The sequence below is a fragment of the Pyrus communis genome, chromosome 5 (genome assembly GCF_041283825.1).
Source record: "Pyrus communis isolate YQ-2024b chromosome 5, ASM4128382v1, whole genome shotgun sequence".
Lineage (NCBI taxonomy): Eukaryota > Viridiplantae > Streptophyta > Magnoliopsida > Rosales > Rosaceae > Pyrus > Pyrus communis.
Window position 1 is genome coordinate 13,328,239 of NC_142569.1, and position 15,720 is coordinate 13,343,958.

The 15,720-nt window shown below is 38.3% G+C and overlaps 1 protein-coding gene and 1 pseudogene across 1 annotated transcript; one reads left to right on the forward strand and one right to left on the reverse strand.

The window, feature by feature from the left end:
- Window positions 1-351: 351 nt before the first annotated feature.
- Window positions 352-2,160, reverse strand: LOC137724534 (large ribosomal subunit protein eL32z). The gene is made up of 4 exons (XM_068463292.2): window positions 2,031-2,160; window positions 1,799-1,893; window positions 819-1,000; window positions 352-723 (listed from the first exon to the last, which is right to left on the reverse strand). Exons 2-4 carry the CDS (start codon window positions 1,886-1,888, stop codon window positions 594-596), a joined length of 402 nt encoding a protein of 133 aa, XP_068319393.1. The 5' UTR covers window positions 1,889-1,893; window positions 2,031-2,160; the 3' UTR covers window positions 352-593.
- Window positions 2,161-9,117: 6,957 nt separating this feature from the next.
- Window positions 9,118-11,790, forward strand: LOC137724805 (protein NRT1/ PTR FAMILY 4.2-like; annotated as a pseudogene).
- The last annotated feature ends 3,930 nt before the right edge of the window (window positions 11,791-15,720 follow it).

A 15,720-nucleotide genomic window follows, 5' to 3' on the forward strand; every position in this document is an offset into this window, starting at 1 on the left:
ATAACTAAGAACTTTTGCAAAGAAAACTCGAACATACTCGTCGATCTGTGTTTTTTGAAAACAAACACATTGATTTATTTATTAAATTCAACAAACACATTGATTTCTTAATTAAACTAATCTTGGTAACGCAAGCACGAAATTTTCCGATGTACCTGTCCAGGCAAATAAAGGGACAATAATTTTGAATTGCTTTGGTCTTGTGGGCCGGTGATGAGGGTTTCGGGCAGGCTAGGCCACTTTTGGAAACCCAAGGTTGCCAGGTACGTCCATGATACAAAAGATACAAAGTGGAATTAACCCAAAAATACATCACGAGAGTCACACTGCCTATGCTTTAACACAATGGCCTTTTGGACGGCAATAGTATTGGTCTTACTTTGCATATTAAAAAGAAACATACTTGGCAAAAATGTGGCAAAATCAAACAGATTGGTAGAACTTCAGGTCATCTAACATGACTAGATTAGTAAAATAGTCTAGATTCAACACTACCGAATCGAAAACAAACTGAGTAAGATTTCTCCCAAAATTCCGAAAACTAGCACAGTAGGAAACACACATAGCAAAATAAACCATAACAGCTGCAAGGTTCACTCATCCTCCTGGCTGCGCAACCTGGCAAGTTTGTTGGTAATAACAACATCCAACTGGGCTGCACGCTCGACGATCTCCTTTCTCTTCCTGGTGGAAATGTTGTGTGCTATCTCAGCACAGTAGGTCCTGCAGTTACATTAGAGAAACAAAGGGTGAGAAAATTCTAATGTGTACATGACAAGTGGAGACTGGACTAGTAATTTAAATGAATGGTTTCATACCTGTTGTGCATCATTAGAAGTTCAACCTCTTTGACATTGTGCACGACAAATTTCTTGAACTTGTTAGGCAGATAGTGACGAGTCTTCTTGTCTGACCCATAGCCAATGTTGGGCATCAACGCACATCCCTTGAACTTTCGCCTGACACGTGAATCAATACCCTTGGGCCTTCTCCAGCTTTCCTGCCATAAGTAAAGTACATACATTAAAACAGAGCAACTTAATACCAAGGCTCCAGGAAGCAGACATGCACAGAGAAGCATGCATCTCCTAAAACAATGATATCGAACCACTTGATCACCCTACATGCGTCTGACTATAGAAGCACACGGAGGCAGCAACACGGTTGCTTAACAGGCCATACTATCTACCCTAAACACAGAACAGTTGAATAACAATTTCAACGCCAACTACGCAAAAGCTGCACAATGAGATTCATCACCTCATGGCAAGTCATTTTTCAATATTTCTCACATTCTAATTCAAATTTCAGCCACCTAGATAAAAAAAAATCCAAACAGCAAACAATACTATGGATCAACCCAACTTCTGGTAAGTGCAGCGAAAGCAAAAACCTTGAAGGTTGGGAGAAACACATTTTACAACTACTACACACAACATCACTAAAACAACATAGTACCCATACAGTAAAAATAGTTTCAGACACCTCGCATTCAAGATTTAAGTTTAACTTTCAACTTTATTGAACCCAAGTCTTCACAAGCAAATACATGTGTGATAACTAATATTTCCATCCTTAACTTGCAGATATCACCAGATAATCCAAGTTTCGATTAAGCCCAAATTGCCCAATACTTAATTGGTTAAGAATTTAATAATCCTACTCAAATAACCCAATTAAAAATTCATATCCAAAACTAAACAATTTCTAATACATTAGAAGCATCAAAACTCCAATGATTCAATTAATTGAAAAAAAAAAAAAACGAAGAGAAATGAAATGACCCAGAGACTCATACCTTGACGCAGTGCTTCCTGTCACTCTGGGGCCTCTTGAAGTGGGTCTTACGCTTCTTCACAATTTGCTTCTTCAGCAAAGGGACTGCCATTTTTCCTGTCACTCAAAATAACAACAGCAAATTCACGCGTTCAGTAAAATTAAATTAGGGGGAAAGCGAAAATAACCATTGTTGCAGATATTAGGTCAAGAAAAAGCTTCGATTTTTCGGATCAAAGATTAGGGTTTCGAACCTGATTGAGACGAGGAGCAGTATGGTGCTTGGGAGTCGAGAGAGAGGCACAGAGACAGCTAGGGTTTTAAGTGAGGGAATATATATGGCATAGCTGCAATCTGCTGCATGGGTACCGCACGTTAAGATTATTATTGTTTTTGGGCTGTAAGAGAAGCCTAGGCCCAATCAATTTATTAGTGGTGGAGTTGGTGCGCAATTACCCTCGATCATAAATTAAAAGCAGAGAATTAGTATTAGCATTTTAAAAATCTCATTTGACACTTCAAAATTTTCTATAATTAGAAGAAAAAAATACACTAGTGAGGAGTGTAGAATGAGATTTTTTGAGTACTAATAACAGTTCTCTTAAAGTATAGGGCCTTTAATTTAGGGAATCTTAACATTAAGGACATTTTACTTCAAAAAGTCATTCCTGGTACTATTCACTTACAACGTATTTTGTACTTTTGATTAAAACTTAAAGTTTTCAAGTCATTTTCATTAGTTTTCCACTTAATTTATACGTTTCTTGGAACTCGATTACGATTTCACCTTGCCTTTTGAAAATTATGACACACCCTGATCCGGGATATCCACTTGGACTCCAAATTGAGTTGTGCTAGCCGACACCATGAAGGTGACGAAGCCATAAAGTCTAATGATGTGGAAATACGAGTAAATTTAAATCTAAAAGTGCCTAAATGCAATGCGCATGTGAGCAAGATTGAACCCAATTCACACGTACATAAGTAAAGTATAGTAAACGTAGGATAAGAATTCTACCATCAAAGGTACTCTCCTATACCAACATTTTCTAAGAATCCTCGTCGACACAGAAGCTCTGCTACTGAAACTTGGAGGGGCAAAAAATAAGGGTAAGTGGGCCTAAAAATAAAGCTTTGTAAAAACCTTTTCAAAAAAATATAAACTCTGACCGTAAAACAAGTATAGTTTCCAAATATATACGCTACATATAGTATGAAAATACTTACCGTAAACGGTAATATCTCAAAGTGCAATCAGTCTCAATGTTTCCGTGTATAAGACATATAATACTTGATAATCACAATATCTCGTATAAACGAACATATCATATCGAATGTTCATCGACATATGCTGACACATGAGTTCATACAAGGTATTCTAACATGAACAAGACTGGGTGTAAAGAAATTATTTACGCTCTAGTACTACAATCATTTGAAGATTGACGCTATGCACATCACATACAAATCCTAATTGCTTATAGCAATCTAGGATGAGACTAGCACCTACAATGGATCCAAAGTGAGCGTACACATGAAGACTAGCTCTGGCCTGGGTGAGTACTAACACTAGTGTAGCACACGATGAGCAAATAATGTAAATATGATCATGCAACAGTAAATCAATAGTTCTAGTTGACATAATACTATTCAGTAAAATATCATTCATGGCCGTAAATAAATCCCATAATAATTCACATACTTATGCATCCAAGAGGATTTAGCATAATTCCGTAAATTTCATTATTTTGCTAATTCTTATAAACAGTAATCTAATCTAGACACAACGTAAAAATTCTTTATAAATATATAAATGGAAACTAAATAAATATATAATATTTAAAAGTAAAGGCACGCTCGCAAATCATGTCATCGAGTCGAACCTATCTCGTGGGCTTCGAAGATCGTTGCGATGCATTTCACCTAGAAATGAAACCATTTACACTAATATATAGCGTATTAATGTAAATTTCCGTATACGACTAATAAAAGATCTATTTTTAAAAAGTCGAATTTCGGGAAAACAGACGGTGAATTCGGATTCGACATGTGGAGAAACCTAAAGAGGGACCTTGAGTTCCTCCACGTGCCGCCACAAGGTAGCTGCACAGGCAGCCACACGCTGCATGCACCGGCCACCATGCACGCCCATGCGCCTTCATTGCGATTTCCAGGTTTTTGCAGGTTTTTTAGCTAACTTCCAGAATTATTTTCTAGTTCAAATCTCAACCAATTTTAGTGATTCAAGAGTCAAATCAAAGCTAGGAATATGGAAAACAAAGCCGTATCCAAATGGGGCCGAGTTGTGGTCGTTCAGGTCGAAAAAAATTGTCTGAAAATGGCTCAGTGGCCACGATCTCACTTCCCAGAAAACTGGGAAATCTCCTCCTTGATGGTCTTGCGTTCCCAGCTTCAGCACGACAACATTCAAGTTCATAAATGAGACTAGATCGATCTATACTGAAGGTTTGAGGGAATCCCAAAGCTCACCTTTGTTAGAAACGGAGAAACTCGCCGGAAAATCCCATGAACAACGATGGTGCGACAGTGAGGTGTAGTGTCTCAAGTTTGGGTTGGATGTTCACGGTTGAGCTTACACAGAGATGGGGAATAACACGGCGTGGTGGTGGTTTGATGGTTTGGCTCGCCGGAGCCGGCGAGTGATGGTGGTTCGGGATTACAGTTCACAGAGAGTGCAGAGACGAGAGAGAGAGAGGGATGAGCGAGCTCGAGGCTCTGTACCCTCGATTCTGGCTTCACAGATGGGTGGTGATCTGCCGTGTCGCTGATGGGTGTCGTGGTACTCCGGCGACTCTGCACTTGCAGATAGGAACAGTGATACAGAGAGTTTGAGAAGTAAAGAGTTATAGTGAGGGCTGAGAGAGTAAGAGAGGTGAGGTGGCTGTGAGGGGGATGAGAGAGTTGAAGAAAGAAATAACAAAAATGAGAGAGTTCCGAGTGATAGGGAGACCTGGGAGAGAGCCGCGAGGGAAAGAGCGGGGTGTGGGCCCTACTGGCTCACAAAAAAAGCCACAATAAAAAAATAGAAAATATTTCCCACGCAATATAAAATTACCAAATTGCTTTTAACGTTCATAGTTTCTTAAAATTTTCGTAGTAACTTCAATTTCGATTCCACTTACACCTAAGCGTTCATATCGTCGAGTACTTCGAGAATACAATAAAATAATAGCTCATACACATCACACGGTCAACGAAAGTCAATAATCTTTCCCCTAGTGGCATTTTTGTCAATTCATTCTTTTAAAATTAATAAAATCGTAAAATTAGGGACATGTCATTACAATTAAAAGTCGTCACTTTACTTTCTAAAAGTTAGTTTTGATTCCACTTTACTCCTTGAAATTCAAAACCCGCCACTTTATTTCTTAAAACTTAAAATTTGTTTTCCATTGCCTTGTTTCTATTTTTTTTTTAAATAAGTTTATCTATTCAAAATTTATAATTTTTTTTTGTTCATTCAATAGATTTTATTAGATTAAATATTAGATTAGCCACTGATGAAGTTCGAACCCACGCCGTCATGCATGCAAAGGTTCAACTTATTTCTGATTGTAAATAGTCACTTGCATTCAAAACAAATGAATTGTAATGAGTACATGCCAAATTTTCTCCTGAAATAGTGAAAGGAGGAAAAAGAGCCATCTTCTCTCTTCAACAGCCACCTAACATAAGAAATATCGATATCAATGGAACTAAGGATAAAGTGGCTAGAGATGGAGGGATGAGACTGCTAGAGATGGAGGGTCAACTTATTTCTGACCGCTAGTTTTCTTTCGTGTATGATGATTTTTTTAGTGCTAATAGAAACTCCAAAGAAAATATCCAACATATAATGCCTACAATTGATTTTTCACATTTCTGAATCTTAACATAGAGATCAAAACAAAAAAAGCTTTGCTTTCTGAAGTATGAGCAGCTTGATTACAGGATGAATCCAACGCAGTTACATTAGATTCAGGGTTATCCGCATATATTGTAGGTTAGATCAATCGGCAAACTGCCACGAGCAACTAATAGTCTAATACTTTGAATGAGTATTATGATACTTAAAATCAAACTGTGTGTTCAAGAAAAGAAAAAAAAAAAAAACAGAGAAGATACAAGCCTACAAGGTCATCCAATCCCAGTTCGAATCTTCCATGCACATGAGTTCGAATCTTTCTTCTAATAGATTAGAAGAGTTTTGAATATCGCATTGCCAAAAAAAGAGAGAAGATACAAGGTTATCCAATCCAATCTGATCGAATCCAACAAAGTTCAGTTTTTGATTGGATAATGATTCAATTCAATCTGTGTGTTCATGCGTGACTTCTGAGCTTCTCTGTATGATTTTTGACTTAAACAAACAAGGAACAGACGATCATTAGTAATAAGAAATCTGATAAATATGATAGAATACTAGAATCGTGGAAAGTAAATTGCAAATGTGATGACGAACAATGGGTAAAACGCAAGAGTACACTAAGAAAATTTAAGGAACATGAAAATTAAGGAAAGCCTTGCATTATGCATTACAAACTCATCTAGCTAGTTAGATTGAAAGTCTGAAGATAGTTACAGTTAATTAACAAAATTACTATTTGTTTTATCGGACTTGAAATCTCTTCTATTGACTGTCATGTATTTTGATCAAAATAGAAATCTCTTCTAACACTGGCGATTAGTGTCATACATGAACCCCTAAATGCCAACCAAAGAATAAGAAAATCAGCAAAAGACTCGTAGCTCAAGTGGTTGAAAGTATTCATCCATGTACATGAGGTCCTAGCTAGGTTCGTTTTCTCCCTCACCACTATCGTTCGTACTAAAAAGAATTGCAGATGCAATACTACATGTATGCACTAGACATAAATCGGCAATGTCTAGGCATACTATTTTCAATCACATCATATAAGCAACATAAGTCCAATAATACCTGTTAGTCCCATATTTATGGTTTATGTGCAGTTTAAAGTTTTGATTTGTATAATATGCATAATGTTCTCTTGCCAAACAAAGAGATCATTATACTTTCGTGAAGTAACATGAACACATGCTGCACTCAAAAAAACTAAAAAATAAAAAATGAACACATGCATAATTGTTGGTACAGATTCAGAATTTAACATAAATCTCTTATACGAAGATGAAAGAGAAGAGGATCGAAAGTAGAAATTCTGAAACATACCCAAAATTTCTTCACCCATGATGCAGTCCGCTGAAACCCAGTAATAAGCATACTGCATTATACAAAACTACAAATTAAAATGAAACAATTTCAGACTGAATTTAAAATGTTTTTATTCAAAATGAATATACGTAAATATATTCTTCAAATAACTTTTAATAACAGAATAAAATACTTGAGAAGATCAAAGGAGAAATTTAGGAAGTGGAAGAGTAACCCTACTTTATGAAAACCACAATACCGCTTGCAGGCTTAGGATCATCTACATCAACGCCCCAAAATTCAGGTCCAAGGATTTCAATATTGGTCTTGTTACAATATTCACCACTGTCATTATTGTTGTAGTAACTGTAATCAGGACAATGGGAGCGAGAGTGATGGCCGCTAAAGATGTAATCGTAATACTCGTGGAGGATATAGCGGTGGTGGTTGTAGTTGTAACCGTGGTCTTGGTCGTGGCTGTAGGAACTGCTGCTACAGTGGTGTTTATAGTCAAAATCATCGGCATACGGATGGTAATACTTGTTGCTGTAGCCGTCATCGTCATCAAAGCGATGGTAGTTATAACCACTGCCACTATAGTCACTATAGTAGTGTTGATGGCTATAGTTGTAACCATTGTCATAGTGATGGTGATTACAATCACGTTTTTCATTGTCGTTCTCTTTGTCGCAATGATGGTCATTGTTGTCAATGTCATCGTCGCTGTGGTGGTCTGGGCTATGGTTGTTGTTGTTCATGAGGTTCTCATAGGCCGCAGTGGCCTCTTTGAACTTGAGGGTGGCATCGTCTTTCATGTTTTGAGGGGAGTTGGTGTGTTTGTCCGGGTGATACTTCAATGCCAATTTTCTGTATGCTTGTTTGATTTGTTCTTTCGTTGCACGAGCACTGAGACCTAGTACCTTGTAGCTAGGGTTCATCATATCTCATCGATAGTCTAATACCAAATCGAAAACTTTTGGTTTCAGATTTGTTTTAAAAAAATCCAGCTCCCTTGTTTCTGATCATCATGATCTGCGTTTTATATGCACATTTGCCTTCACCACTTTAATTGTGTTAATTAGTATTTACACAGATATTTGGTACTTAGGAAGGAAGCATAATACTTTCCAATTATTTGTAATAGATTTGGTTCTCAAAATATATTCTTTGATTCTCTGAACAATAAATTATTTATGTTTATTACCTCCAAGAATCATCATCATTTATTTGATTATGATCCGAGTTTTACTTGCACCAAAGGCAGTTCCACTGCCTTGATGAGCAAGTCCCGACTATATTATTTTGAGATTTTGAATCTCTCTATTTAGGATTTGTACATGTACCGTATTTTATTGTATTTCGATCATTCAAATAATCTAATAACTTATAAAGTGATACATAGGTTAATAGAGAATTTACGAAGTTTTGTTCTATTTTTAAATTCTAATTATTTTTCTAACTGCACTAAGTTTTTTCTCTCCCAAAGTTTCACTGATCCTCTCTCTTGAATCCTAACATTGTAGACCAGCAAAACCATGCTTGCAGCTATTTACAACAGATCCATTAAAACTTACTACGAGAATAAAAGAGGTTCAACATCCTAGCAAATATCTCACAAAGCTTACAAACCTCCAAAAAGAAAAGAAAAAAAAAATGGTTTGATTGGTTTGAGGTTCTACTATGATTGTACTGCATGTTAAGTAATCCCACGAAAGTTTTGGGAAAAGTATAAAAAGCCGAGGTAGCACGAACCGAATATTCAAACCAAAAAATGATTGTAGATAATCCAAAGAGAGAGAGAGAGAGAGAGAGAGAGAGAGAGAGAGATCGTTTTTTGGGTTTTTGCTTGATATGATTCATCGGATCAGTTTATGTGATTTTTGGCAGTCATAATTATTTTCATTCATTGAGAGAGAGAGAGAGAGAGAGAGAGAGAGAGAGAGATCGTTTTTTGGGTTTTTGCTTGATATGATTCATCGGATCAGTTTATGTGATTTTTGGCAGTCATAATTATTTTCATTCATTGGCAAAGGTTACTGTTTTAATTGTCTACAAAAGACTAACGGTAGAACAAGGTTAAAGTCTGTTTAGAAAATTAGAAAACAAAATAAACTAATTAAATTTAATGCTAGATGATGTGTCATATTTTAACTCGGTAGATTGTTAGAATGATTGAGATAGAATGGAACGCGGATAAATGCACAAGAACTAAATGTAGAGACTTAAGATCTGTTATTTTTGTACATCTACTTGGTTTGGTTATGTCAGGGTTATCAGTATTTTCATCGGTGGGGTTGGCTTTTTTTGAGCCCTTCTGTTGTTATATTGTTTTCTTGGTTAGGCCTCAACGATCGTAGGACTTTAAAATAATTTGTAAGGAAAATACCTCGCCTCATTCATTTCAAACCCAGACATTTTCACAATTTTGATAATCACAGTTTGATATGTATACAACAGATTTTTTTTTTTTTTTTTTTTTTTTTTTTTTGTACATTTGATTATTTGTTTTTGCATAAGCATAAATAAGTGATTTTCACAAAGAAAGTGATGATCAGTTTGTTGACTGGAGAGGAAAGGAGGCAAATCCCAAAAAATATATAGGAATTGAGCTGCTACTTCTAAATTTACCAAGTTGCGGAGACCTTAATTTATCGGAATAGTAAAGATTAGATTTACTTTATCTCAGTCCTATCCAACCTTCTACTTAAGTTTAAATTTTTATGAACTACATTAGTAATCTGTTAGAATGTTAGAATATGAACATCCAACTCAAAATTAATAGACAATGAGTACTTTAACTAAAAAATAATGGTAAAGTTGGTCAATGACTCATTAATCATTACTAACCACACTATTATCGTCTCTTAACTTGCATATTACCACCTGCAGACATGTGTGAGAGTTTGTTACAAAAAGTCTCAGTGTAATAAAAGGTGGAACATACTCAATATGTCATATTTAGTCCTGTCAATTTTCCGATGTGGGATTCTCATGTTCTTCAACAAATGCAATCCAAGATCTTTTAAGAACTTAATGCATGACTTTATTTTCAACGACTAAAGATTGTTAGGGTGAAACCTCAACTTTCCTTACAATGTGGGGTATTTGTAAATCCCACAAAACTTTGATTTGTAAGGGTGTAAGAAGTAGTTCTATGATGAGGAAATTTGTTCTTAGTTTTTTGTTTGCAGTTGTTGGGGTGCTGACCAACATGGTTTTCTTATCCAATGCCATTAACTTCGTCTCATACTTCCGGTTGTCAATGCATTACTCACCTGCTACATCAGCAAATATGGTGACCAATTTCATGGGAACCACTTTTCTGCTCTACTTCGTGGGAGGCTTTATTTGTGACTCACTCCTCACAAGCTTCACAACCTTCATCATCTTCTGTGCAATAAACTTAGCGGTATGCTTTTCTTTCAACTATGTATATGTTTCATGGCATGTTTTCATCTAAGCATGTAATACGAAATTGAATGAGCTTTTCAGTACCAAGTATAGGGAGTAATCTTGCTGGCAATCCAAGCTCAATTCCCACATTTACGACCAGCTGTGAAAGCGAAGCCTTCTCTGTCTCAAACAACCGTTCTATACGTTGGCCTCTATGTATTTGCTGCTGGTATAGCTGGACTCAATGTCGCCTTACGTGCACATGGTGCTAATCAGCTTGATCACAATGATGTGAGGCTCATCTCTGCCTTCTTCAATTGGTTTAACTTAGACATATGCCTTGGGGGACTCATAAGCTCAACTGTTATGGTTTGGATGGAAGATCACATAGGCTGGAATTGGAGCTTTTTGATAAGAGTTATAGCCTTGAGTTTGTCACTGGTCATTTTCATCATTGGGACTCCGTTTTATAGGCACAAAGTCCCACTGCAGGGAACTCGTTAACACGACTCATCAAGGTAAAACTGAAATTAGACAAAGTACTTTTGAAGACATGGTAGTATCAATTATCAAACAGACTGATGCCACTGGATTTTGATATTATTATTTTTGGATGTGTGAATTGTGAAAGGTACTTGCTTATGCAGCTCGAAACTGGAAACCTTCATCGAACGAAAGAGTGGGGAACCAGCGTGCAGTATCTTCAATCAATCCGAACAGAGCGGACGGACAGTCCTATGACAAGCTTAAGTAACTTCTTCTTTGTGACTAATTAAATTAAGTATTATTAGTACATAATAATTTCTCAGGTTCCCATCTTTGCAAGCACAATCATGATGAATTGCTGCCTAGCCCAAGTGGAATCATTCTCAGTGGTACAAGGGAGCAAAATGAACAGAAATTCACACAACTTTGAAATCACCACTCAGTCCTTAAACGCACCCCCTCTCTCCATCGTGCTTGCTTCAATTCCCTATGCGAACGGTTCCAACACAAAAGTCAACATGCTTCAACCCCTTTGGAGTATCGGACTGGATCTAGCACTGGCGTCTGGGTCAATGGCTGTAGCTCCCCTAGTTGAAGCTAAGAGGTGTGAAGCGGCTCACGATGATGTCACATTGCCTGTCTTTTGGCTAGGATGGCAATTCCTCTTGTTAGGAGTTTGCGACATGCTTACTCTTGGAGGAATGCTCGAGTTCTTTTACTCGGAGGCGCCAAGTAGCATGAGGAGTACGTGAACAGCATTGTCATGGTGTTCAATATCTTTGGGGTACTTTTTAAGCTCAGTTCTGGTGTCCATAGCAAATTCAGTGAGTGGAAAATTTGGTAGAGAATGTCTTGGAGGAGATGATTTGAATCATATGCGTTCGGATTTGTTTTGCACACTTCTTGCCATTCTTAATACGGTCAATTTTCTTAATTACATGTATTGGGCTAAAGGGTATTGAGGGATTAGGGAGACTCTAAAAATAAGAATTCCTAGAGTTTGTGTGAAGAGTTTCTAGACATTGCGAAATTTTTATGTATCTTGTATGTAAGACAATAAGACTTTTTTAGAATCCAAATGTTTTGCATATTTCACTCCTTATTTGAGCTCATTTCACACTAGTGGAGTTTTAGAATATATCGATTTGCCATATCAACCCTTAAAAATGGATTTGCATCATAGTTTTGACATTTCTTCATGTATATCTTTTCTTGGTAGGATCAAGGATCATTCGGACTCACATCGTTTGGAAGACAACGTACAAATAGACTACGAATATTCGGTTGTCTTGTGCACGACTGAACCAAAGAAAATATTCGGTAGACAGCGACCTAGTTGACAAGGTCATATCTGGTCAACGAGGACTGAACATTACACGACATCTTGGTGGAGATGGTTGTTAAATTATAAGCCCAATGCATACCTTAATTTATTATTCTCACTCCCTTAGTGTAAATATATCCTGTTTGTGGATGCAAATTTCTGTCTTCTTCTTCTTGGATGAAAATGCACATGCAAAACAATTAACACCTTACGTCAAGGCCAAGAGCCTCACGCGCCCACGATCAATGGGGGAGGGGGGACTTTGGCCGAAGAACCTTCGATACCAAGAGCCTCACGCGTCAACGATGAATGGGGGGTGGGGGGGCCTTTGGCCAAAGAACTTCCGATGCCAAAGTTAGAATTTGAGGGAAAAGTGTTTAGAGAATTTTGGAGAATTTTGCAAGAGAATTAGACTTAGGTTTTTGGGAGAAATGAAGGTTATTTCTGGGGGTGTGGCCGGTCCCTATTTGGAGAAAAGAGGTCCGGCCACTTATGGTGGTTTTTGGCTCTAATTGCAAGATATTATGTCAAAATAATATCACAGGAAATGGCAGCAGGTGTAGAGATCTTCTTGCTTTAGGAAACATAGGATTGTTTCCTGTTTTGATGTAGATTCCCTTTTTAATTGGAAATTAGATCCTTCTAGGAAAGGGAAATAAATTACTTCTAAAGCCTATTTAAGTCTACAGTAAGTAGATTATTAAATCAACTTTAGAGAGCAATTTATTCTACCCTACAAGAGAGAGAAAGTTAGAGGATATTTGTTTCCCATCCCCTAGCAATCTTCTACACTTGCCCATGCAAAGGATCGTCTTTCATTGCTTTCTTCGTCTTCTCCGTGCAGCACCAAGGTAAGAAAAAAAATTAATTTTCCTTGTCTTCTTCTTGGATAGTGCTGCCGCAGGGTAACCATCAGGGTGGTGCTGCACGTCGACTGGCAAGGGCCAGGAGTCGACTCGGCATGGGCTGAGGATGTGTTGTGGCAGGGACCACTGCTTGGGCTACTCGGTTTGGCTAAAGCCAAAGGCAGCTGTGTAGCTGAGGCCACAAATTGAGGCCCTGAGGCGCAGTGCTAGGCGAGCTGCATAGCTTATGTCCTTTGGGCTTAACGCGGGCCAGGTCGGCGATTAAGAGAAATGAGGAGGTCACATGCCTCATAAGCTGCTAGAATGCAGGGCATGCATGCCTCTCTTGCTTGCTGGTCCGAGAGAAAAAATGAGGAAAAAGTCAATATGGGTTGAGCTCCTCTACTGAGTACTGTGAATGGCGTTGGCTGTTTAGCCATCTTCGCCGGGAGAAAGATGGGCTGCTCCTGGAGAGAAGATAAAGAGGATCAAGATGGATGCATTGGCTCGTCTGATCGCTGTCATGGAGCTTACTTTGAATGAAGGTGGAAAGAAGAGATATTCCTCACCTACTCAAGAGAAGCCGGTTGAGAAAAAACTGAAGACTTCATTCGCTACTCGTGAGGGTCTGCCTGCTGCCGAGAGGCCTATGATTTACTTGACTTCTTCCAATAGGAAGAAAAATAAGGCTACTAGAGTTGAGCCTATGACGCCTGCCATGCCATAAATGGCTAATATGATTGCTGATAGGATTGCTTAGCGTGAAGGTTCTGTCATGACCCTAGTGCCAAAGTCTGTACCAAGACGTCCGTTGGGAGCTAAGTCTAGTTCACATTTGGAGAGGCTTGCTACTATAAAGAGTGATATGGTGGACTTTGCTGCTAAAGTGGCACCAAGACCCACTCCTTTTACTGTTGGGACTGATTCGCTAGCTGAGAAAGAAGAGACTGCTCGTATGGGCAGTTGTGAGAAAGCCTTTTTCTGGAGAGTCTACTGAGATCTATGCGCTTTTCAAGCTAGATTTGCTTGAAGATATGGACGCATGTGCCAAATTTGTTGATGGCGTCAGAGAGGTTGTTTGCCCAAGTTCCTTTGCAAAGCATACGACCGAATATAGGAGGACTGCTCTACCTACCATGATGTAAAAAACAGTGATTCTAGACCAAGGGGACACCAAGGCTGCCAAGGGGGTGGTAACGACTATAGCAGCTGAGGCTTATTTTTCCACCAAAAGGATAAAAAATTGGAGTCTAAGCTCATCGCTTTGAAGGGGCCTAATATCTCTACCCCCACTTCTCTACAGCTTGAGACTGCTCGCCAAGAGATTGTTGACTTGAAGACTAGGCTTGACACGATCCAAGTTAAGTATGAAAGTGCAAAGAAGGAGATTGGATGTTACATACCTCAGATTCAAGATCTTGAGTTTGCTGTTTCTAACTTTCGTTCCGCTGCTTATGCAAAGGATGAATAGTTAATTGATGCTTATAATCAAGTGATCCACTTCAAGGGGATCATCGATGGGCTTGAACCCCAAATGTTGGAATTCCAAGGTGCACTGAAGATCAACGAAAGTCTGAAGAAGGAAATGGATGAGCTAAAACCCATCCGTGTCGGTTTACTCAAGGAGAACGAGTAGTTGAAGGGTAAGAAGACTGGGCTCAAGGCTTTGAGACATTCTCTATTTTTTCCGGAAGACTTATTTGCCTTTACTTTTGAGGCTTCCATTGGTGAAGTAGTCGGAGAAGTTAGTGCCCAGGCTGGGGCAGCTGGGGATGAAGCGCTAGATGATGCAGTTGCTAAAAGCGTCACTGCTGCTGAAGGTGTGGCGACCGAGTAGTCGTTGGATGTCCAAGTTGTTGAAGTGTAGTCTTCTAGGTAGCCTTTAGGATTTTCTTTGTTTTCCTTGTTGCTTTTTGCTTTGCTTGAACACCTTCAGCCTTTGCTAGTTGTTTATCAATTTTGCTAGAAAATTTAATAAATTTACGTCCTTCGTTTTCTTCATCTTCGCTTCTTTTGTTTACGTCCAACCTTTGACCTTTAGACTAGCGGCAGGTGTGCTGCTTTTCTATAAGCAAACAGGCCCACGTAGCCTATGCAGCCGCATGTGTTGGTGTAGAACTTTTGCAAAGTTGTTAGCCATAGGGTCGGCAGCTGGACGCCTTACTTACAGAAGCAGACGAGTCCGAGTGACCACTTGGTTGTTAACCTTGGCTTTCTTCAATCCTTTGAGCTGTGTGGTCTGCATCACAACATACTAAAGATTTTTGGGTCATGAAATTCGCAACATCTTTTGCTACCAATCCATGTCATCGCCACATATGATTTGGCACTTCGGTTGGAGAATTTAGTGTGATCTTTTTTTACTATTATAGCTGATGTGTACATTTTGACATCTCCTTTAGAGATGCTCTTCGCCTCATCCCCACACATGCAAATTAATTTAAATTTTCACCAAACCTCTCTAAACTACCCTATTAGTTTTTCTTCTCATTTATCTGTCCCCAAATTTTCGTTGTTTTGGTAATTTTTCCTAACATCGGTAAGTTCATGAATTCACAAAATTTCCTGTCCAGATCATGGTGACCTTACACAACCCAAATTATATACTATAATCAACTCTTCTCTTCTGCAGAAAAAACCTTTTTTTTTTTCCATTATTTTTTATTAAATATTTTCTGGCTTCTTGATTTTCTTCATCAGCAGCAAAAATTTACACTTAAATT

Excerpts from the sequence above, each read along its gene's own strand:
- LOC137724534 (XM_068463292.2), bottom strand. The coding sequence starts at position 1,888 with ATGGCAGTCCCTTTGCTGAAGAAGCAAATTGTGAAGAAGCGTAAGACC. Across the intron at positions 1,001-1,798 it reads ACAGGAAGCACTGCGTCAAG|GAAAGCTGGAGAAGGCCCAA; the intron begins GTATGAGTCTCT and ends TACTTATGGCAG. Across the intron at positions 724-818 it reads CTTCTAATGATGCACAACAG|GACCTACTGTGCTGAGATAG; the intron begins GTATGAAACCAT and ends ATGTAACTGCAG.